The sequence below is a fragment of the Ctenopharyngodon idella genome, chromosome 24 (assembly GCF_019924925.1).
Source record: "Ctenopharyngodon idella isolate HZGC_01 chromosome 24, HZGC01, whole genome shotgun sequence".
NCBI classification, from domain to species: domain Eukaryota; kingdom Metazoa; phylum Chordata; class Actinopteri; order Cypriniformes; family Xenocyprididae; genus Ctenopharyngodon; species Ctenopharyngodon idella.
In genome coordinates this window covers 2,339,135-2,363,139 of record NC_067243.1, presented here as the reverse complement: position 1 = coordinate 2,363,139, position 24,005 = coordinate 2,339,135, and the positions used below count along the sequence as shown (strand labels likewise).

At 42.2% G+C, this 24,005-nt stretch overlaps 1 protein-coding gene across 2 annotated transcripts; it reads right to left on the bottom strand.

Moving 5' to 3' along the window:
- Positions 1-3,279: 3,279 nt before the first annotated feature.
- On the bottom strand, positions 3,280-23,200 carry LOC127507228 (alpha-2-macroglobulin-like). 2 transcript variants are annotated; one of them, XM_051884196.1, is made up of 33 exons: positions 23,036-23,200; positions 22,560-22,740; positions 22,282-22,438; positions 15,080-15,132; positions 14,965-14,985; positions 14,637-14,802; positions 14,444-14,528; positions 14,120-14,240; positions 13,901-14,021; positions 13,697-13,806; positions 13,445-13,615; positions 13,140-13,373; positions 12,852-13,064; positions 12,615-12,764; positions 12,221-12,352; positions 11,962-12,058; positions 9,169-9,301; positions 8,737-8,962; positions 8,540-8,666; positions 8,339-8,460; positions 8,189-8,240; positions 8,027-8,110; positions 7,765-7,941; positions 7,514-7,589; positions 7,175-7,331; positions 6,297-6,371; positions 5,430-5,592; positions 5,160-5,353; positions 4,855-5,067; positions 4,627-4,745; positions 3,840-4,005; positions 3,633-3,738; positions 3,280-3,511 (listed from the first exon to the last, which is right to left on the bottom strand). In XM_051884196.1, exons 1-33 carry the CDS (start codon positions 23,116-23,118, stop codon positions 3,471-3,473), a joined length of 4,326 nt encoding a protein of 1,441 aa, XP_051740156.1. In that variant the 5' UTR covers positions 23,119-23,200; the 3' UTR covers positions 3,280-3,470. The 2 variants fall into 2 exon arrangements, with proteins under 2 accessions (XP_051740156.1, XP_051740157.1); XM_051884197.1 differs by having other exon boundaries at positions 9,169-9,199.
- Between the last annotated feature and the right edge of the window lie 805 nt (positions 23,201-24,005).

Genomic DNA, 24,005 nt, shown 5'->3' with positions numbered 1-24,005 from the left:
TACAAAATATTTTTTTCTGGTACAAACTGTCACCCAGTGGAATCAAAGAAAACAATCAGCAGGTTCCTAGAGCAAACAGAACCTGATTTACAGATTTTCAAAAACAGGATTTTGAACAATAAAACAAAATAAAAATCACCTATTTTTTTAAGTGCTTATTACAGTATTTTAAATGCATAAAGTTATTTATGAAGTATTACAGTCTGGTTTTGTTATTTTGAGGGTTTTTCTGTATAGTGACTCCAATATTTTACATTTATTTCGCTTTATGTATGAAGGGTGAACATTTAAATTTGGGTATGTCAAATTCAGGCGGAAATCTAACCAGATCAACATCATATGTTGTCAGTCTATTCTTAAGGCCTTAGTGATGTTAAATTGTGCAGATCTTGAGTTTTCACTGAAGGGTGTGTCCGTGGCGGCCTGACAATTTTCACATGAGATTTGGAGCCATATTAGAGGGGTGTAAAAATGACTTTAGAAAGATGACAGCATCGTTATTTTATTTTTACACAGAGATTGGTAGATCTATTAGTAAAATAAAAAATTTTAAAAATGGGAAAAAGTTTGTATATCTACTTGTGTTTTTTGCCTCAAGTTTGCATGCCTGTAACTTCAGAAGTATTAATATCTTAATATCCTTTTAGATTTTGGTTCTTAACAAACTTTCCTTTTGAAATCTTCATTTTAAAGGCCCTCAATGGTTCAATCCCAGAGATATGGAGATCTTAATGTGGCTCCATGAGTAAATTGGTGAATTGTACACATTTCAGTGGTCAGAAACCAAATGTGGGTCACTTTGTATGCAGCTTATACTTTCTTTCTCTTAAAGAGGATAATCTGAAGAACAAATAATGTTAAAACTAGAAATGTATCTATTTTTTTTTTCTATCATCTCAATCGCCTAACCTGTCTGAGTGCCATACAAGCTGTCATGCCTGTATCTCTTGAAGTATTAAAGATATCTTAATTTCCTTCTAGATTCTCATTGTTAATAAACTTTCCTTTTGAAATCTTTATATTTATGGCCCTATATATTTCATTCCCATTGATATTGGGACCCCAATGTGACCCCATGTTCAAATTGTTGAATTTTACACATTTTCAATGGTCAAGAACAATGTCGGTAACTTTTTAAACTGCTGATACTTAGTGTGTTTAAAGAACAATGTGTAAATGTCACGATCACCGTCTGTTCCTGTCAGTTCCTGGACTCCATTTCCCATAATCCTCCCTGCCAATCACATGCACACTCCACACCAATCACCAGTTGCCACATACAGTTTAGCACACTACCTGGACTATAAAAGACTCACACACACACCACCTGATTGCGAAGTCTTGATTTGCCCCGGTGATCAACTCTGAGCGTTTTCTTGTGGACTGTTTACCCTGTTACCGTTGGATTGTTTATTCTCTGTGACCCTTGCTGCCTGCCCTGATCTTTGCCTGTTTCCTGGACTGTGTTTGTTTGCTGCCTACCCTGATCCTTGCCTGTACCCTGATTCTGTTTGTCTGCCGCCTGCCTCGACCATTGCCTGTCCTTGTTTATGTTCCTGCCTTTGCCCCTGTCTACCTGTGTAAATACTGTTCTTAATAAAGCTTGCAAATGGATCCCCGCTCTGCCGACCCTTCATTACAGTAAAGAACAAATTACACTGAAACTAGAAATGTATCTTGTTTTCCTCTATCAAAAAAACTGAATTCAACACACCTGTCTGAGGGCCAAAAACAAACATTTTTCTGAAGTTTACAGGTCTTTAATTCAAGAGTGTTAAAGATATCGTAATGTCATTTTAGATTCTTGTTCTTATGAAACTTTTCTTTTCTAATCTTCATTTTTAAGGCCCTATATGGTTCAATCTCATAGATATAGGGATGTCAATGCGGTAACGTGTAGTTACGATACTGTGTATTTGAACACTTGGTAGCTTCAGAAGCTGTTAAAATGAACAAAATCGCATCCACCTAAAAATAGATTCTTATAAATACACTTTTGAGAGCAAGTTAATGGGCCTCATTTATCAATCTACAGGTTTCACAAGCCTCACCCCTAGAGTTTACGACACGGAGAAACATAACCCGGCCAAGAAGAGGAACTAATCGAAATTTAATTTCTTGCCTGTTTCTAGATTACTCTTTTGCCCGTGTTCCCTGCCTTGTTGTTTGTTTGTTTGTTTGTTTGGACTGCCTGCCTGTGTTTGACCTTGCAACATCATATCATCTGAACAAACTATACACAGAAAAAATCAGGCTACTGTCCTGTTTCCCGAAAACAAACAATACTGAAATTCAGGGTCAAGAATCACCTACACCCCCTCAGAGTGAGAGAGTTACTGAAAACATTGGTTTATGTTTATAAAAACCTTGACCACTTCTAATATGGTGTCTGAAAAGATTTTATCATTCAAAACTGTCAAGCAAATCTCTTAAATGAGCAATTAAATTATACTTTTACTTGAGATTGTACACCACAATTAAGACTTCACCATGTTTGTTTTTCTGCCTGGGATCATCTTATAATGTTAGTAAAAATACTGTTTAACACTGGGATGGATATGCAGATCGGCAGGTGCGACACACAGGCAGGAAAAGCACAAGGTTTGGCAAATTTCCCGATATAATATTGTGAGTTCTTCTGGTTTTTTAGGAATAATAGTCTGTCTTTTCCTGATTACCTGGCTGCGATGGGATGAGTGAAGTTTCTGACCTCTCAATGAAGTGATTTGTTATTGATATTTGTTCATATTTTTCATAATTTGGTTGTTGTTTGTTGATGCTGTTCAGTTAATAATGAAGGACAAAATAAATATTGAAGGCATGAGGACCTAATGGATATAAACTGCCCTCTTACAATGTGTCACGACAAGATAAAAAAGCAGAGCTGAGATAAGATTAAAAAAAATTGGTAACACTTTAGTTTAGGGTCTAATTCTCACTATTAACTAGTTGCTTATTATCATGCATATGACTAGAATTTTGGCTGTTTATTAGTACCTATAAAGCACATATTAATGCCTTATTCTGGATGACCATATTGTACATCCCTTAATCCTACCCAATACCTAAACTTAACCATCTTACTAACTATTAATAAGCAGTAATTAGGAGTTTATGAGGCAAAAGTCGTAGTTAATAGCTATTGGTGAAAATTGGACCCTAATCTAAAGTGTGTCCGAAAATTCACAAGATGTCGCCGTAATAATCTCATTTGATTCTGAAATGTTGCCATATCATGTAGCTACTACACATTCAACAATTCAACCAGCTCACCATAACTTGTTTTCATCACTTTTATTAATCATATGCATTGAGAATTCATTAGTCAAGTTGGCCAAAAACTGATTTGGGGGTTTGTTCAAATTTGGGCTACTGGAAATAATTTTGTCTAGGATAAAGAATAAACATTATAATACTAAACTTGAGTGTTCAAACATCTTTGTCATGGCTGAACTATGAGGTGATGCATGTCATTCACAGTGGAAGGAGTACTCTGCCTCTGACTGATCACCTGAAAGAAAAGGAAGATGTTCACATTCATACAACAATGGAAACCTGTACAGGGAAAAACTCTGAATAAACAATGTGCATCACATGATCAAAACATTCAACACTGGCATATTAAATCTTACTTGTTTGGTAGTAATCATACACTTTGACCACAGCTGGCTTGAGATTCTTCACTGGAAGGACCTGTTTCATTTGTATCTGGTAATTCATTGGAATATTTCGTGGGATCTGCAGGAGGAAACAAACTCATCAGTCATGGACATTACAGATAAAATGTTTATGAATCAATCTAATGACATAAAATCATATGAACATTGCTGTTCTCTCACCTCCTTCAAATAAACAATGACATGATCATTTTTAGAATCGACCCTTTCCACAAGAGATTTGTATATTCTGGAAGAAGTTTCAAGCTGTGATGTATCAGCTGTGAATCCAGATAAGAGTTTAATATCCACAATGGCCATGTTAGTCCTTTCCTGTAGACCATCATATCTGGAAAAAAGAAAATGAAAAGGTATGGTTCTTAAATGCCTCATATAAATTTAGAAATAAGTAAGAACAAAAGCCAGTATAGTTAACAAGACAATCACAAATCGAAAATCACACCATTTTTCGAAAATCACACCATTTGTTAATACTCAGGTTCCTAACCTGAGTATTAACATTAGAGGCTAAAGGGCCCACATCAAGTGAAAGCTTTGATGGCAAATCACCACTTCATATTTAGACTCGTTCAGCTGAAGGAAACTTGATGCCATCCACAACTCGTCCAGACAGTCGAGCAAAACTAACAATTTTGAGTTGTCTTTAGATTTTAGAGGAAAATACAACTGGGTATCATCTGCATAACAATGGTACGCCACGCCATGTTTTTAACAGATTAATCCCAGAGGGAGCATATATAAGGAACAAAACAGGGCCGAGACACGAACCTTGAGGAACTCCGGAAACGATGGGACGATGTTGTTGCAAAGATACTTACAGTCAATAGAATGTTCAAAAGGAATCATCAGATTAAAGTGTTACCAAAATATTCCGTAAAGATTTATTTGTCAGTAAATATTGAGTTCTAATCATGCTCTTGTCTTTTGAGTTGAATACAAATGTTCTTACTTAACAGTGAAGTCCAAAATGAAATTTTGTCCCAATGTTTTGCAATCTCCCTCAATCTCAGCATCAATGCTCAATGTTTTAGCTTCAGTAGGAGTGGGAATGTTGTAGAACTGAGACATCTGAGAGAGTCAACACAAACAAAAACTCATCCATAAATCATCTCACAGCAGAATAACCACAAAAGAGAGAAAGTGAGTGTGAGTAAATGAAGCTGAACGCACTACAGACCTGCACAGACACACAGGTTGAGCCCTTCACTTCAATGCTGTATTTGGCCGGAACGTTCTGCAGCTGCTTCTCCTGGTACAGTAACTTGTTGTCCTGATTGACATCAAAGTGGTGAGTGTCTCCTGCTGACTGTACAGTCACTGTGCTGGAGCCGTCAGAGCTGAACACTTCAGTGGCGTACAAAGACAGTGCCTGAAGAGCCACCACTGTGTCCTGGGAAATAAATGCGTTCAGTAATGTCACTTTTACTCATTCACACCAGCACATTCAGCAATAGTGTGTTTGATTGGAGAAGTTTGAGTAACCTGTGTGGAAGAGAATCCTCCATAGGCATTCTGCTGCTTCACAAGCCAGCTGACAATCCTGTTAGCATAGCCCAGATCAGCTGTGGTGACTGAATCTGCAGTGAGAACGGCTAGCAGCACATATGAGCTGATCTCCACTGCCAGAGACTCAGAGTCATCCGCAGATGCAGACTGAGACCAGTGGAGAAGAGACCCTTAAGGACAAAAGACACACATGTACAATAGTACAGTCATAAAAGACAACAAAGTCATCAGAAACAAACCTCTTACTGTCTGAAATAGCAACTTCCTCCAGTTTCTTGAAAAGCTGCTGTCGAGTGACCGTGTCTCTAGCCAGACTGAAAGTGTAGGCGAGCAGAGCAGTGGTGTAAGTGTTTTTAACATCTTCAATGACAGACCTCAAGCATGACAAACCTTTACTGATAACAGGATCCTGAGACAAAAAACAGAGAAACAGACGCCGTGAGTGTCATTTTTCTATGAGTTTATACTAGGGCTGCACGATTTATCGCACGAAACGATTCTTAGTGCGATTATGAAATCGCAAAGGCTGCGATAATTTTTTTATGCGTAGCTTGTCAATCAAGTATGGCTCCAAATGCTAATCCGTCTGAAAGCACTACGAGATTGAGTCGCTTATAATGTACATTTGAAAAAGCAACACGCGTCAAACATTTTTCAAGACATGAGGAGCATTTATTAACATCTTGTCCAACAAAAGACAACATTTAATAATGTTTTTACTCCAAACTCACTTCATAACGACAGTTGAGCATCCTTCTGTGAGATGATGTGGCTTCTTACACAGAATAAGGCAGTCGTGTGTTTATTAGTCATGTTTAATCAATCAAAGCGTTTCAATCTTCTATTTATTCAGCTACACGTCCATAGGGATTTCCTGGAATGACGTGTGTTATCTACTTCTGCGGCAGGGCATATTTGGAGTTTCTGCACAAGAGCGCCCTCTGGCTTTCAGATGGAGAAACATTTACTACTGATCACAGAGCCGTACAGCTCTGACAAGCTGCATATAAAATAATCGCAGCCTTTGCCAAATTGTGTGCGATAAAATTTGTAATAAATCGTGATATATCGTGCAGCCCGAGTTTATACTGTATTTCCTGTAGATGAACTTACTGTGACTGGAGTTTCCAGCTCAAGCAATGATGCAGTAATGTAGGCAGTCATGGTTGCCTTATCATTCACTCCACCCTGCAATATATAAAAGATAAATAAAGAACACACTCAAACTATTAAAGGAAAGTTTATCTAGACAAACTTTGATGTTGGCTTGAGAAAGTCTTTGGGCCCTATCATACACCCGGTGCAATGCGGCGCCAGGGCGCGACGCAAGTGTTTTGCTAGTTTCATCCCGACACAGTTAACATTTTCACGTCCTGCACCACGTTGTTTAAATAGCAAATGCATTTGCACCCATTTGTGCGCCCATGGGCGTGCTGGTCTGAAAACGAGGTGTGTTCAGGCGCATTGTAGGCGTGTTGCTATTTTGAGGCAACTGAAATAGACTGTGCCATTGACCAACTGAAACCTGGTCTAAAGTCAATGGCGCAATATTTGTTTTGTTATTTAAAGGGTGCGTTAGTAATATGCACCTATATGCGGGTGCACAACGTACGTACGCTCTGCTTATTACACACACAGGGACGCGCAGCTGCACACTAACATGCCAAGTATTAAAAGGAAATTACTCATTAAGAGAATAGGGATAACCTTTTTAGACCATGCGACCATTTTTCCCGTCCTTAAACTAGCAAAAATGGATTCAGACATGCCTTAACTGCACTTGTGCCGTGCGCTTTAGACCATGCGCTTAGATCGTTAAAATAGGGCCCTAAATGTTAAAAAAAAAAAAAAAAAGATTCCAGATATAGATTCCAGGTTTTCTAGATAGTTACCAGGCCATTTCGTTGCTATGGTGTTCTATATATATATATATATATATATATATATATATATATATATATATATATATATATTTATAGATGTTAACAGACCTTCATTCTGTTGTTGAACAGTCTTCCCTGTTGGAGAAAACAGCCGTCTGAATCCCGTCTGTTTATTAACCACTGCTTTGCACTCTGAATAATTTCTGGATCAATAAATATGTATTTCTGTGCTCTGCCAAAGGACCTCAGCACAAAGGCAGTCAACCTGATGGTATGGAAGATATAATTCAATTCAATAAATCATTCTATTCATAAATCTCAAAACAAATCATTTGAACTGAGAGACACTTTTTAAATGTGTTTTTGTATCATCTTCTTAGGTTTATTACTGAAGATTACCTTGATATTATTTCTGTTTAACAAAAGTAATAGTGAAAATATATTTACCATGTATTCCCATCACCATTACCAAATGTGCTGTATGATCCATCAGAATGCTTGTAGTTCATTTGTCTCTGGTATCCTGTTTAGTGTTAACACTTCAGCAGTTTGTTTGGGTTGACTCAATCAGTGTGTCTGATTATTTAACTTTACTGAATGACATTCAGGTTTGTTGAAAAATGTATAATTTGGTATGAAAAACAATCTCAGCATTTTCTTATTCTTAGTATTTTCTTGACATGATTTATGTCTCTCACCGCTCTTCAGGAAGCCTGTGGCTGTCTCTCGGATGGCTGAGGTGAGCTGCTCCGTGTTCTCCAGATACTGCAGTATGTAAATATTGGGAGAAAGAACAGCCATGTTTTGTTCTCCACAGCCGTACGGCATCTGTAATAATCCGTGAAGATTCCTCAGCGCCCGACCCAATATGTCTCCTATAAACCATACCCAAATAAAACTCACTACATTTTATAATCCAAACCCAATCTCCTCATTTCTGCTTGTATTTGTAAATGTTACCAATGACTGAAACAGAGGATCTGACTGATCCCTCTATCACATCTTTAGGAAGAGTCAGAGCCACTTCCTCTGAGAGAGTGTCACCTGTGAAGAGGCAGAAGCACATATCAGTGATGATCAGCAGAGTAACGCTATGATGTTAAATATAGTCTGTGGACTAACTCTTTGGACACAGTAACCAGCTGTGAGTCTCTGTCTTTTCAGTTCCTTCTGCCTGCAGCATAAAACAATCACATCAACACATCATACTGACATAAGCAGCATTACGATCACAGGTAAATGATGTCTGAAATCTGTTTGATGTGCGCTGACCTGTACGAGCAGACTTCGTGTGACCGTGTCAATGCGTCCTCTCTCTGGGACGCTCACAATCTCATTGTCACACACAGTCTGGGACGCCTCTGCCTCCGCACTGACAGTAATATTCAAGACTCCTACAGCACAAGACATGTACGTGAAGATACAACAGACACAAACACTGAGAAAAACAATGATTCAGACTGGAAAACTCACCAAGAACAGAAGGAGTGAGGATCCATTTAAAGGTTTTTCTTCCAGTAGCACATAGACAGGATGAATACTGATCATCAGAGGAGGCTTTGAGAGTGTAGTCTGATGAAGGAGCTGGAGTCACTTTAACCTGTCAATCAACCACACATGATTAGTGGCATATTGGATATGATTTGATTAGACTGAGTCTGAAATCTCACCATGATGCACTTGGACAGATAGTTGAAGACAGTGGCCTTCAGCTCAAAGATCTCCCCACGGATGATGGAGTAAGGCAGAGAGAGCTCCAGGAAGAAGGGCTGGAAAACTGTCAGCTGAGCAGGAGGAGCAAGACCCAGACCTTCGGAGGACAGACAGAAGGCCTCCGTCTCCCAAGAAGTGATGGTGTCAGGAACCGTGACAGGAATCTGAGCTGATCCAGAGTCCCTGTGGAGGAATTACAACAATAGGCATATTTGATTCTGCCATTGTTCCTGTAATAGAGCCCCTGTATCCAACAACACAGAGATGATTAAATAAAACTGATTCAGAATCTGCAAAGCAAGCAATGTATTTTCTGTCCTGTGGTCGTGATGGGAGATGATGTATTAAAGATGAGTAATAAGATAAATGTGATGTTATGCTTCACATACCCCACTTCAACAAGTTCCCAGATCCACGTTTCTGGAAAGACGGTCCGAACCGTTACTACTGGAGAATCTCTGTGAGTGATTCTAAAATCATCAGTATGTAAATGACTCACATAACCCACCTCTAGAAGTCTCACTGGAAAAAAAAGTGATATTTTACAGTTTTATATTTTAAGTCTACATACAGTCATATATGAACAGCAAATGGAAGGCAAAGATCATCAGATCTTTTTAATATTCATTATTTTATTTTCATATACTGAATTATTTTAGTGTTATCAGAGTTTTCTAGTTTCAGTTTATTTAGATTTTATTTTAGTTTCAGGGCTGCCAAAGTTAACGTTTTAATTTTATTTTACAAAAGTGATATACACTACAGTATATTGCCATAAGTTTTGGGACATCTGCCTTTACGTGCACATGAACTTTAATGACATCCCATTCTTAATCTGTAGGGTTTAATATGGAGTTGGCCCACCCTTTGCAGCTATAACAGCTTCAACTCTTCTGGGAAGGCTTTCCACAAGGATTAGGAGTGTGTTTAAAGGGAATTTTTGACCATTCTTCTAGAAGCGCATTTGGGAGGTCAGGCACTGATGTTGGACGAGAAGGGCTTGCTCCCAGTCTCCACTCTAATTCATCCCAAAGGTGTTCTATGGGTTTGAGGTCAGGACTCATGGACCTTGCTTTGTGCACTGGTGTGCAGTCATTTTGTAACAGGAAGGGGCCATCCCCAAACTGTTCCCACAAAGTTGGGAGCATGAAATTGTCCAAAATGTCTTGGTATGCTGAAGCATTAAGAGTTCCTTTCACTGGAACTACGGGGCCAAGCCCAACCCCTGAAAAACAACCCCACACCATAATCCCCCCTCCACCAAACTTTACACTTGGCACAATGCAGTCAGGCAAGTACTGTTCTCCTGGCAACTGCCAAACCCAGACTCGTCCATTGGATTGCCAGACAGAGAAGCGTGATTCGTCACTCCAGAGAACACGTCTCCACTGCTCTAGAGTCCAGTGGAGGCGTGCTTTACACCACTGCATCCGACGCTTTGCATTGCACTTGGTGATGTAAGGCTTGGATGCAGCTGCTCGGCCATGGAAACCCATTCTATGAAGCTCTCAATGCACTGTTCTTGAGCTAACCTGAAGGCCACATGAAGTTTGGAGGTCTGTAGCTATTGACTCTGCAGAAAGTTGGCGACTTCTGCACACTGTGAGCCCCAGCATGCCACTTCATGGCTGAGTTGTTGTTCCCAAATTGCTTCCACTTTGTTATAATACCACTAACAGTTGACCGTTTGTAGTGACGAAATTTCACGAATGGACTTATTGGACAGGTGGCAACTTATCATGGTACCACGCTTGAATTCACTGAGCTCCTGAGAGCGACCCATTCTTTCACAAATGTTTGAAGAAGCAGTCCGCATTCCTAGGTGCTTGATTTTATACATCTGTGGCCATGATTGGAACACCTCAGTTCAATGAATTGGAGGGGTGTCCCATTACGTTTGGCAATATAGTGTAGTTAGGTTCCTTTTCGAAAGGGAACTCGCACTGCGTCCTAGAACACTTATGGGGGAACGCCTCCGCATGACAGGTGTCTGAAATAATAGTTGAATCATGCCAATCCTATTGACTGGCGACAGCCTATGATATCATACTAGCGCAACCAGAACGTATATAAGGGGTGCCTAGAGAACGTGTCGTTCTCTTTTCGTCTTCGTCTTCAGTGACTGTTTTGTCTGTTGGGATCTGTCGTCTCACAAGGTAAGACAATGTCTGAGAAATGTTTCAAGCATTGTGCCGACCTGTGTCTGAGATATCTGACACTGGAAGACACACACAACTTGTGCGTTCACTGCCTGGGTAAAGAGCACGCGCGTTCAGTTCTCGAGAGAGCTGTTTGCTTTCATTATGAGAGTTTGCCTATGTGAACGCTCCACTCTCGCCTGTCACTGCACCGCACCACAGATCTGGCTCTCCACGCCACTAAACAAACTGCTTCCGCGATCGGTCGATCGATGGCGGCAATGGTGGCAACAGAGAGACACCTGTGGGTGAACCTGGCTGACATCGGGGAGAAAAAGATGGGTTTTCTCTTCTATGCGCCGGTCTCGCCTCTTGAACTTTTTGGGACTTCCATCGATGTAGTGGTGCACTCGGTGGCTTTTAAATCTCATATACCGCGCCGGTCCGAGTCTGCACCCAGGCAACCAGGGGAACCTGGCCCGTCTTGGTCTGAGGACTATAGACAGGGCCAGAGGTCTAGCGTCGCCTCTCAGGCCCCTTCTCCTCCGAGGAGCAGGTCTCGGAGAAGGCGTGATGCTAGAAAGAAGAAGCAGGATTTAAGGGAAGTAATACAAAAAAAAAGCAAGCACGCTGAGTGCCACTGAGTATTTCTTCCCTCTGACGGTTTTCCATCACCCTCTCCTCTTCTTTTTCTTCCCCCTGTACCCTTCCTTTCCCTGCACACACTCTGACATCAGGCCTGAAGCCTGGGCATGTTGATGTCACGCGGAGGCGTTCCCCCATAAGCATTCTAGGACGCAGTATCTTGTTCCCTGTTCTCAGGGAACCAGGGTTACAGTAGTAACCCGAGACGTTTTTGTTACCAACGATAACTGATTCAAAGTTAATAACCCCAGAAAAACCTCTTACGTCACTATAATTGTGGAATTGTACAAATTGAACATGTCTCACAATTTCACAATTTGAACATTATATTTTGAAAGTATATTTCATTACTAACACCTACATATTTAAACATAACAGCTTGGATTGTAATAACAGTACTTATATCTATACGGAGTAGATGAAACATCAAGCCTCTGTATGACAGACACTGAGGGACTCGCACAACCAAATTTGTTGCCATCTTCAATCCCACTCTCTGTCAAATGGAAAAGATGAACCACAATAAAATTCAAATTCAAATTACTTTTAATTGACAGTAAAATCAAGGGGGCTTTTTATGCATTTATTTACGATTGTGCAGTATATACTGTGCTAATTATTATCTGCTGCACTGCCACACATATAATTCACCTGTTACCTTTAAGGATTCATAGGCTTTGCCTGTTGGCACATCTCGACGGGGTCTCACATGCAGACACTCCTGCTCTTGCTCATTTTCAACAGCGTAAGGAAAATCTGACCTCAACTGCACTGGCAGCAGGTTGAAGATCTGTGACGGGACCACATTCACACACTATCCGTATGATTTCTAAAAATTCAACACTAAATAAGTCATGTATTTTCCAACAAAACTTTAATTGCATTTTGGTGAGAAAGAATGAAGATTAATGTTAAATCTCCTGAGAACGAGATGTCAGTTTAAACACTGATGGATCATAGCAGTAATTACTAAAGTCTGTTATCACTTGATTCACACTGTAGATTCCCACTATGACGACACAGGTCAATACTAAATCTTTAAGCATCTACACCTTGTCAGTATCCAGTCGTTGTCCAGACTTCAGGATCAGGATGCTCTGATCTACAGCACTGAGGCCACACAGTGAACCAGGCTGAGCTGAGAGCTGGAGAGTGTTTTTCTCACCAGGAACTGCTTTAGCTGGAGAAAACTGCAGAGACACCTGTGACACACAGTGAATAGGGTTTATTTTAGAATTGAGTCAGTAATACAGTTTAAAGAGGCTCATTTCTAAAGCTACAATACATACTTTGTTTTTGAAACACTTTTCAGTGTTGAAATTTCTGCTACCAGCAACAACATCTTCACTGGGCAGAACACAGTATGCCAGAATCTGCACTACAGGAGACAGATATCCACCAACAGACAGTTTGAATGACACCGTGCCTCTTGCTACTCCATTAGAAGATTTCACTTCAACCTTCTCATATCCATGATGAACAATCACTCCTCTGGACAAGACCTGAAACAGGCATTCAATTAACACTTCTAAACAAAAACATCACTGTAAGAATGAACATACCGCTCATGTTCTCACCATATAGACAATATCAGTTTTGAAGTCCTCAATTGTCTCTCCAAGAAAAGAATACTTGATGGTGGCTGTAAACTCAGAGTCACACTTTAATGGCTGCTCAGTATTCTCTATAATCAGTTCACTTGTTGGATCGTATGGATATGGAACAGGATGGAGGAGCTGAACTGTTTTTTTATCCGCAGAGATGTGAGGCCTATTGTGGTCATTATAATGGCCCCTTTGATAGACACTTGCCTGGATAACAAAGAATCACAAATAACTCACGCAATCGAACACAAAAGAAAAGTGAACACAAACTCTCTTACAATTAGATTAACATCCCGTTCAGAAAGACTGGATGTATTAAGAGAGAAGCTGGCCAGTCCATCGCTGTCTGTAGTGAGATTTAGGAGCGGTTTTAAAGTCCACCTTTTATCCTCTATAAGATAAACTTGTTTGTTTTGAATTGGTGCGCCTTTTAAATTTGAGAGTTTGATCTGTTGAAAATAAGATTTTGAAGGAATAAATGACAGAATAATTCTGTACATATCAATGGTGTCAAAGTGAGACAAACTTACTTTTCCTTCTATAACTGATCCATGTTCATATGTTTTGGGAAGGTCAGTAAATGTGACTTTACCAATTTCATAAGTGAGAGATACAAATTTAGATTGTCTCATGGTGATCTCTGTAAATAGTAAAAACACCAAAATAAGTATTAAAACATCAAGAAATTCAATAAATGTGGGTAATGGGATCTGTAATCAAATCCAACAGCTCACCTGTTCCTTCTTCTGTAACCATTGCCTCAACATGAAGAGAATTCTGCAGCCTGTTCTTTAGTGTGGTGTTCAGAAAGGCTGGTACATATAAGGTATGGATGGCACAGCCTGTCTTTTCTATCTAATTATAATGAAAGAACACAATCATAGCATACTGACTAATTAATTGGAGAAATGGAGGAAAGATAATTCACCATTACTGCGTTTCAACTCACATACCTCAATGGTTTCCTCCAAACACACTGGAGTGAATTGATGGATGTGGTAAAGAAAACGATGGGAAATATCACGGCACACTTTCACCCATGATTTACCAGGTACAGGCTGTCCGTACGTGTATCTATGAAAAAGGTACAAGCAACTGATCTACAGCCCAGGCTTGAGTTAAGCATCTAATATATTAAGAAGGGGGTTACAGTAAGTAACTGACCACGGAGTTAAAGAAAAGAATACAATTAACAATTAAATCAAGCAAGCTTAATTGTGCCAAGAATGGACGAACACAATGCTCTCTTAATGCAGGAAATAAAATAAACCACTCACTTTCCGCAAACCTCAATTATCAGTTCCTCTTCCTCAATATTTAATTTATTCTGGCTTTTTACAGTCATTTCAAACTTAGGCAAAACTAGAAGTCAGAAGGCAGAAATTAGTAGTCAAATTAGATATTAATATTCAAACATATTATTGAAATTCTTCCCACGCAACAATGCAATCATTTGTTTTTATGACTTACCATACTTTTTCACCTCAAAATAATGTGAGATCATCCAGTCACTAATAAAAGCCTTCAGTTTGTACATGCCTTGACGGGCCTCTGGGTTTAATTCATAAGAACGCTGCAAAATCCACCTTGTTGAAGAAACATTTGTCCATTGACCAATCCGGTTACCTTCACTGTCCTATTTAATACCAAAGCCACAGTGCAGATATTTAGTAACATCCTGACTATCAATGAAGAAATGTTTAATTAGCCTACTGAAAATACAATAATTGCAAAGGTAATAGAATAAGATTTGAAAGGTGTGTTTGTTATGACTGCACAGACGGTTTTGTGTTCTTACCTCAAGAACCACTCTACTATACTGTAAAAGAGCAAATAGTAATTAAAGATTAAAAGCTAAAAATGTGTTTATTTATAAAATGTATATTAAACAATGCAAGATAAACACATCAGACCTGCTGAACAAGGGGTGCAAAGTTTGTATCCACGGTAACAACTCTGAAGTTTACTGTAAAATAGAAATGTGTGTTTAAAAAAAACTCCATTTTTGACATCTTCAGCTCTTATGTAAAGGACAACGCTTACAGTCAGTACTTCACTCCTGTAAATGACTGAAATGTGTGTGAACGTAACCGTATTAAGGACCAAATACAGGGTTGACCACTGTATTCTGCTGCTGGATGAACATGTCTTTTGAGCCAAATTGGACTGTCACAGTAGCCTGTTTTAGCTGTCATTTTACAAAAATTTATGATCAATTTGCACCAGCTGACCAGTTAGGGGAATATCTGGCCAATCCCAGAAATATCACATGTAACAATCAAGATCCTGGAAGGGCACAAAGTTCGGTCCCAGCCCTGCTTCAACAAGTACCTGTAGATTTCAAATAACCCTGAAGGATTTGATTAGCTGGATCAGGAACATTTAATTAAGGTTGAAGCTAAACTCTGTAGGGCTGTGGCTTTCCAGGAACTAAGTTAGACACCCCTGATCTATAGCATCTCTAGATTTCATATAAATAAAGTCATAGAGATACTGATATCAAGAGATTTACTTCATCAGTTATTTGTAATTACAGTATTTAGGCTGAATAATGTGAGGGGATTGTTCAGACAGACTAGATGACCAATTCTCATGTTTCCAAAGCTCCTCAAACGTATCTGCTTCCCTTATCTTTTCTTCTGCTCCTCTTTTCTGTTTAAAAGTGTGAAATATGTGTGTACTTCATACTCTTTTACCATCTGCTGGTTTGTGCAACATTTGTAATTTTTGACCTATGGTGCTACATCAGCTCACTGCATGACCATATTGTGCTTTACTGAATGTATATTATAAACCCGATTCCAAAAAAGTTGGGACACTGTACAAATTGTGAATAAAAAAGGAATGCAATAATTTACAAATCTCATAAACTTATATTTTATTCACAATAGAATATAGATAACATATCAAATGTTGAAAGTGAGACATTTTGAAATGTCATGCCAAATATTGGCTCATTTTGGATTTCATGAGAGCTACACATTCCAAAAAAGTTGGGACAGGTAGCAATAAGGGGCTGGAAAAGTTAAATGTACATATAAGGAACAGCTGGAGGACCAATTTGCAACTTATTAGGTCAATTGGCAACATGATTGGGTATAAAAAGAGCCTCTCAGAGTGGCAGTGTCTCTCAGAAGTCAAGATGGGCAGAGGATCACCAATTCCCCCAATGCTGCGGCAAAAAATAGTGGAGCAGTATCAGAAAGGAGTTTCTCAGAGAAAGCTTGCAAAGAGTTTGAAGTTATCATCATCTACAGTGCATAATATCATCCAAAGATTCAGAGAATCTGGAACAATCTCTGTGCGTAAGGGTCAAGGCCGGAAAACCATACTGGATGCCCGTGATCTTCGGGCCCTTAGACGGCACTGCATCACATACAGGAATGCTACTGTAATGGAAATCACAACATGGGCTCAGGAAATACTTCCAGAAAACATTGTCGGTGAACACAATCCACCGTGCCATTCGCTGTTGCCGGCTAAAACTTTATAGGTCAAAAAAGAAGCCATATCTAAACATGATCCAGAAGCGCAGGCGTTTTCTCTGGCCAAGGCTCATTTAAAATGGACTGTGGCAAAGTGGAAAACTGTTCTGTGGTCAGACGAATCAAAATTTGAAGTTCTTTTTGGAAAACTGGGACGCCATGTCATCCGGTCTAAAGAGGACAAGGACAACCCAAGTTGTTATCAGCGCTCAGTTCAGAAGCCTGCATCTGCATCTCAGTGGTAAACATGGCCTTGTCCCAACTTTTTTGAGATGTGTTGATGCCATGAAATTTAAAATCAACTTATTTTTCTCTTAAAATGATACATTTTCTCAGTTTAAACATTTGATATGTCATCTATGTTGTATTCTGAATAAAATATTGAAATTTGAAACTTCCACATCATTGCATTCCTTTTTTATTCACAATTGTACAGTGTCCCAACTTTTTTGAAATTGGGTTTGTAGATGTCTGTCACGAATGTGGCTCCCTTGCCTCCTCCTCCGCACCACCAGAGGGAGCCATCACCCGAATATTGACTATTCCCATTCGGACTATGTTTCCCATAGGCCCTCATTCCTGGGACTGATTGCGCACACACCTGCACCCCATCACGCTCACACTATTTAAGCCACACACACACACACACTCACCGCGAAGTCTTGATTTGCCCCGGTGATTATTTCTGAGCGTTTTCTTGTGGATTGTTTATTCTGTTACTGTTGGACTGTTTACCCGTTGTGATTCTCTGCTGCCTGCCCTGAACTTTGCCTGTTTACTGGACTGTGTTTGCTTGCCGCCTGCCCTGATCTCCGCCTGTGACCCGATACTGTTTGTCTGCCGCCTGCTTCGACCATTGCCTGTTCCTGTTTATGTCTTTGCCTTTGCCCCTGTCTGCTTTGGTGTTTAATCTAAATAAAGCTGCAAATGGATCCCCATTCTGCCAACCCTTCATTACAGAAGACTTCGCCAAACAGCGATCCAGCAGCAATCGTGCAGATCTCCACCGAGCTGTCCGCCCAGGCCAACCAGCTCGCGGTACATCAACACCAACTGAATCGATTGACTTCACTTACCGAAGAGCTGGTGAGAACTCTACAGAGTCTTCGATTCGACGCCGCCGAGGCTGCCACGCCGCCGCCAGCGACTCCCGCCAGCCAGGCCTTCACGGCCGTTCCCGCCGTAAATCCACGCCTCGCACTCCCAGAGAAGTTTGACGTTTGTCCAGTCGGATTTCCTTGGTCTGCTCTCTGTTGACGGGACGAGCGCTGGATTGGGCCACGGCTGTATGGAGAGAGAATGGATCTGTATTTCCCACCTTCTCGGCCTTCCTGCAAAACTTCAAAGAGGTCTTCAACCATCCTGAGGGAGGCAAGAGCGCGGGAGATCAACTGCTGTCGCTGTGTCAAGGTAACAACACAGCTGCCGAATACGCTCTCAGCTTCCGAACCCTCGCCGCACAAACAAACTGGGTCGAAGACACGCTGAAACTGTTGTTTCGCAAGGGACTGTCGCGACGAGGGAAAATCACTCAACAACTTCATTGAGCTGGCCATTCACATCGATAATCTTCTCCGGTCTCGACGCTCAGCCCGTCTGCCCACTCTGACCACTCCGACGTCTGAACCCATGCAACTCGGATACACCCCGCTTCGTCCAGAGGAGAGGGAGAGGAGACGACAGCTTCATTTGTGTTTGTATTGCGGCCAAGCAGGCCACGTCAAGATCAACTGCCCCATCCGACCCAATCCATCCAACCCGAAAGCAGTGAGTCCTCCACTCTCCACCGATTATCCCTTCAACTGCCTCAAAATACCCATTCAAGTGACAGTGAATGATCTATGTGTAACTACGCACGCACTTTTGGTCTCTGGGGCTGCGGGTAACTTCATGTCAGACACATTCATCCGTGAACACAACATCGCATTAACGGACTGTAATTCTCCATTGGCAGTGGAGGCGCTAGACGGGAGACCAATCGGAGGAGGAAGGATAGCGCACATCACCGCTGAACTCACACTGCAAGTGGGAGTACTTCACCAAGAACGCATCCGATTTTATGTAATTCACTCACCCAACAATCCATTTATCCTTGGCCTGCCATGGCTCAGAACTCATAACCCGCTCATTTCCTGGAAGGAGGGCCAGATCGTTCAGTGGGACGCCATCTGTCACGAGCGCTGTCTGAAACAGATCACTCCCATACCAGTCCAGGCCGTCTCAATTCACGAACCCAACCATGACGAGCCCGACATTCCCGCTGAGTATGCCGATCTGGCGGTTGCTTTCAGCAAAAGCAAATCGACCGAGTTACCTCCTCACCGTTCCAGTGACTGCGCCATCGATCTGCTTCCAGGTACCACGCCCCCCAAGGGCAGAATATTTCCCCTGTCTCAACCAGAATCAGCAGCTATGAAAGCCTACATTGAGGAAGAACTGGCCAAGGGGTTCATCCGACCCTTGACATCTCCGGCAGCGTCTGGCTTCTTCTTCGTTAAAAAGAAGGACGGCAGTCTCCGACCCTGCATAGACTACCGTGGACTGAACGATATCACCGTTAAGTTTCGTTACCCTCTGCCATTGGACCCCGCAGCCCTGGAACAGCTAAGGCAGGCCAAGCACTTCACTAAACTAGACCTCCGGTGCGCTTACAACCTGATTCGCATCCGAGAAGGCGACGAGTGGAAGACGGCCTTCTCCACTGCCACCGGCCACTATGAAACCCTTGTCATGCCGTTCGGGCTGTCCAACAGTCCTTCCGTCTTCCAATCATTCATCAATGACGTCTTCCGGGATATCCTTAATCGCTGGGTCATCGTCTACATCGACGACATCCTCATATACTCCAAAACCTTCGAGGAACACGTCCAACATGTCCGGGCCGTTCTGCAGCGGCTCATCCAGCACAAATTGTATGCCAAAGTGGAGAAGTGTGAGTTCCATCGTACTTCTACTTCATTTCTGGGGTATGTCATCAGTCAGGAGGGGGTGGCGATGGACGACGGCAAAGTAAGGGCGGTGCTGGAGTGGCCGCAACCACGCACGCTGAAAGAACTGCAATGATTCCTGGGGTTCGCCAACTTCTACAGGCGATTCATTCGAAACTTCAGTGGCATTGCGGCGCCTCTAACCTCCATGACTAAGCGACAATCCACACGCCTCTCCTGGACCCACGAAGCAGTGCACGCTTTTCAAGCTCTGAAGGAGCGGTTCACCTCTGCACCCATTCTCCGCCACCCAGACCCAGAGCTCCCATTCGTGGTCGAGGTCGACGCCTCCAGCACGGGCATCGGGGCCATACTCTCACAGCGCCAAGGTAATCCAGCAAAAATGTACCCATGTGCGTTCTGGCTATGAAAGCGCCGTTGGAGGAGTGGCGCCACTGGCTGGAGGGAGCACAACATCCATTCACCATACTCACAGATCACAAAAACCTGGAATACCTCCGATCCGCTAAGCGTCTGAACCCTCGGCAGGCAAGATGGGCCATGTTTTTTACCCGATTCCAGTTCACAGTAACTTACAGACCCGGTTCAAAGAACACTAAGGCAGACGCATTATCTCACCAGGCAGAGGTGGTGGAGCGGACGGAGAATGAAGAGAGCATCATCTCTGCCAAACTGTTACTCGCCCCAGTCCAGTGGGACATCATGACCGAAATCTCACAGGCCAACGAACACACCGCACCACCACCAACCAGTCCACCTAACCGCACTTTTTTCCTGGTGCACCTCCGCAATAAACTGCTTCACCAAGTTCACGATTTCCCCAGCTCAGGCCATCCAGGCATTACTGCCACCCTACACCTGTTACAGAACCGGTTCTGGTGGGACACCATGGTAGCAGACACCACCCAATTCATCAACCAGTGCACAGACTGTCAAACCTCCAAAACTCCACACCAAGCCCCAGCAGGACTATTACAACCGCTGCCCATTCCACAACGCCCCTGGTCCCACATAGCCATCGACTTCGTCACTGATCTCCCTGAATCCCGTGGCCACACCACGATCCTCACAGTAATCGACCGTTTCTCCAAGGCATGCCGACTCATACCACTGCCCAAGCTCCCCACGGCTTTCGAGACAGCAGAGACCCTATGCAACTTCGTCTTCCGCTTCTACGGTCTGCCAGAGGACATTGTGTCTGACAGGGGCCCACAGTTCACATCCCGGGTATGGACAGCCTTCTTCAAACAGTTAAACATCAACATCAGCCTCACCTCAGGATACCATCCAGAATCCAACGGACAGACCGAACGCATGAATCAAGAACTCACCAGATTCTTAAGCACATACTGTCAGCGGAATCAATCAGAGTGGAGCCGCTATCTGTTGTGGGCCGAGTATGCTCAAAACTCTCTGCGGAAACCTGCCACTGGTGTTACACCCTTCCAGTGCATCCTGGGCTTTCAACCACCTCTCTTTCCCTGGTCCGGGGAGCCGTCCAACCTGCCGTCGGTAACCGAGTGGTTGCAGCGAAGCGAGGAGACCTGGGACCTGGCCCATCATCACCTTCAACGTGCTGTGAGAAGACAAGAAACACAGGCCAATCGACGTCGTCGCCCCAACCCTGAATACGCCGTGGGGCAGTGGGTCTGGCTGTCAACGAAGGACCTGCGCCTAAGACTCCCATGCAAAAAACTCAGTCCCAGGTTTGTAGGGCCTTTCCAAATTATTAAACAAATAACCCCTGTATCATTTCGTCTTGACTTACCTGCTAACTACCGTGTTTCTCCCACTTTCCATGTGTCGCTGCTGAAACCCTCTGGTGGTCCGAGAGGAGAGCCGGAGGGAGCCGAGGCCCACGACCCCCCGCCCTTGATGATCGAAGGCGAGGAAGCCTATCAGGTTCGAGAGTTACTCGATTCCCGGCGCCGGGGTAGAAAACTACAATACCTAGTCGACTGGGAGGGGTACGGCCCGGAGGAGCGATCCTGGGTCAATGCGGATGACATCCTGGACCCATCACTCGTGGACGAGTTTCATTGAGCGCATCCGGAGAGACCGGCCCCTCGACCACGTGGTAGACCCCGGCGCCCGCTTCCTCACGTCTGGAGCCGCTCGCAGGGGGGGGGCTCTGTCACGAATGTGGCTCCCTCGCCTCCTCCTCCGCACCACCGGAGGGAGCCATCACCCGAATATTGACTATTCCCATTAGGACTACGTTTCCCATAGGCCCTCATTCCTGGGACTGATTGCGCACACACCTGCACCCCATCACGCTCACACTATTTAAGCCACACACACACACACACACACTCACCGCGAAGTCTTGATTTGCCCCGGTGATCATTTCTGAGTGTTTTCTTGTGGATTGTTTATTCTGTTACTGTTGGACTGTTTACCCGTTGTGATTCTCTGCTGCCTGCCCTGAACTTTGCCTGTTTACTGGACTGTGTTTGCTTGCCGCCTGCCCTGATCTCCGCGTGTAACCCGATACTGTTTGTCTGCCGCCTGCCTCGACCATTGCCTGTTCCTGTTTATGTCTTTGCCTTTGCCCCTGTCTGCTTTGGTGTTTAATCTAAATAAAGCTGCAAATGGATCCCCATTCTGCCGACCCTTCATTACAATGTCAGTGACACCAGCATTATTTACTGAGGTTTAGTCTTTGAAGCATTCACAGCTCACCTGTCTGTCCTGGATTATAGATGGGTTTATCAGTCTGGATAAAGGTCAGAGGATGGTAAGGCTTGAACATGACTTTTCTCTCTTCAGTCATCTTGAACGTCTTTCCCTGAAGTTCTACTTTCATTTTCTGCACTGATTCTGCTTCAACCAGAGGAGCCTGATGAGAAATTATATACTGTATTTACAACCTGCCATCACAAAAACTAGATGCAATATGCTGAAACAAACAAATTTGATTATATTGTCATCATCTTGGGCACATTTTGTTGATGGCAGACCTTGAAGTTAAAGCAGCGGTGAAACTCTTCCTCAGCTTTCTCCTGCAGCAGTAAGGTGCTCTGGTTTCCATGAACAAGATGAATGTTCATGACAAGGCTTTCATTGGGCTTGAGAAGACTTGCACACAGTTTGGCCTCAGATCCCGACTCAATCACAGCAGGAAACGTCACCATGAAAGATCTGTCCAGAGACAATTATCATACAATATTGCCTGCATAGTTAGATACAATAAGAAATATAAAAAAAAAATTAAACTGGGAGCAAAATCAATGATGAATCCATTATGAATCATGTTATACATGGCTTAAGTTGTGTTTCAAACAGCAAACCTTTACTGTGCAACACAGATCAGTTTAATAAATACAGGAGAAAGCATCAAGACTTATCTGACACAATGACTAAAGGTATACTAATAATTTATCACACTTAGAAAGCAAAACATTGCCTTCCTCAGCAGAAATGGTTAAAAACTTACGGCCTTATTTGTCCATTGACACAGATCAGGAGGAAAGAGAGCAGAAGGAGCCCTTTCCAACAGCAGCTCATATTCAGAGCCATGATGACGAGCGATCATCCAGGTCATGAGATCAACTGGACCGTCTCTTTTAAAGGGACTCTCATGCTAAAGGAGGTCCGTCAAAACATTTGTATTGATCATCTGATTAATGATTCAACCAATGCAGTTCAAACACCTGTGCTAATATGCAGTTTGTTGTTTTGTCCAAAACTTCATTTGTGATGAGTTTGATAAATACAAGTGGGCTCAGTTCAAGTAAAGACATGCAAAAGCTTTACTCTTGCACACATTATGAATGTTCCTGACCACATAATTCAGGGTTGAATTTAAAGGTTGCATGTTGGAATATTCAAGAATATAAATCTAAATCATTTTATTTGCAGTCAAATAAGAAGTTATATTCAATTTTTTGTAGTCAATCACATGCAAGAAATCAGCTGAGATCTTTAAAGTAAATAAAAGTGTACATGTGATCTTCTGAAAACAAACTCTTATCCTTATCTACAGAGAAAAGGACAGCTACTGACCTTTAACTCTGTGTAGATAAATAGTGGGCCAAGACAACTGATATTTAACATCCAGAGGCACACACTCAAACTGAGCGGGAGAGTTACTGTAAGCTGCTGTTTGCATTTGTCTACACAAACTAAACATGGCTACTGAAAGTCACCTAAAATCTGTTGTGTAAAATTAAATATGCAAGACACCTCCTGATACCTGAGATTATCTAAACAGATGGGCAGTGTCATTTATTTCATATGTATATACAGTGCCGCTTGAAAGTTTGCGAACCCCTTGCAGAATCTGTGAAAATGTGAAAAATTTTAACAAAATAAGAGGGATCATACAAAATGCATAATATTTTTATTTATTTATTACTGTCTTAAGTGAGATTCACAAGACAAAAAAATAGCTGAATTTATTAAAA

What these genes read in the sequence shown, in the direction of transcription:
- LOC127507228 (XM_051884196.1), bottom strand. Translation starts at nt 23,118, where the DNA reads ATGGCTCTGAATATGAGCTGCTGTTGGAAAGGGCTCCTTCTGCTCTCT. An exon ending in ATTTTGGACTTCACTGTTAA is followed by an intron (nt 4,006 to 4,626) that starts GTAAGAACATTT and finishes TCTTTTTTCCAG; the next exon opens with ATATGATGGTCTACAGGAAA. An exon ending in GTATGATTACTACCAAACAA is followed by an intron (nt 3,512 to 3,632) that starts GTAAGATTTAAT and finishes CTTTTCTTTCAG; the next exon opens with GTGATCAGTCAGAGGCAGAG.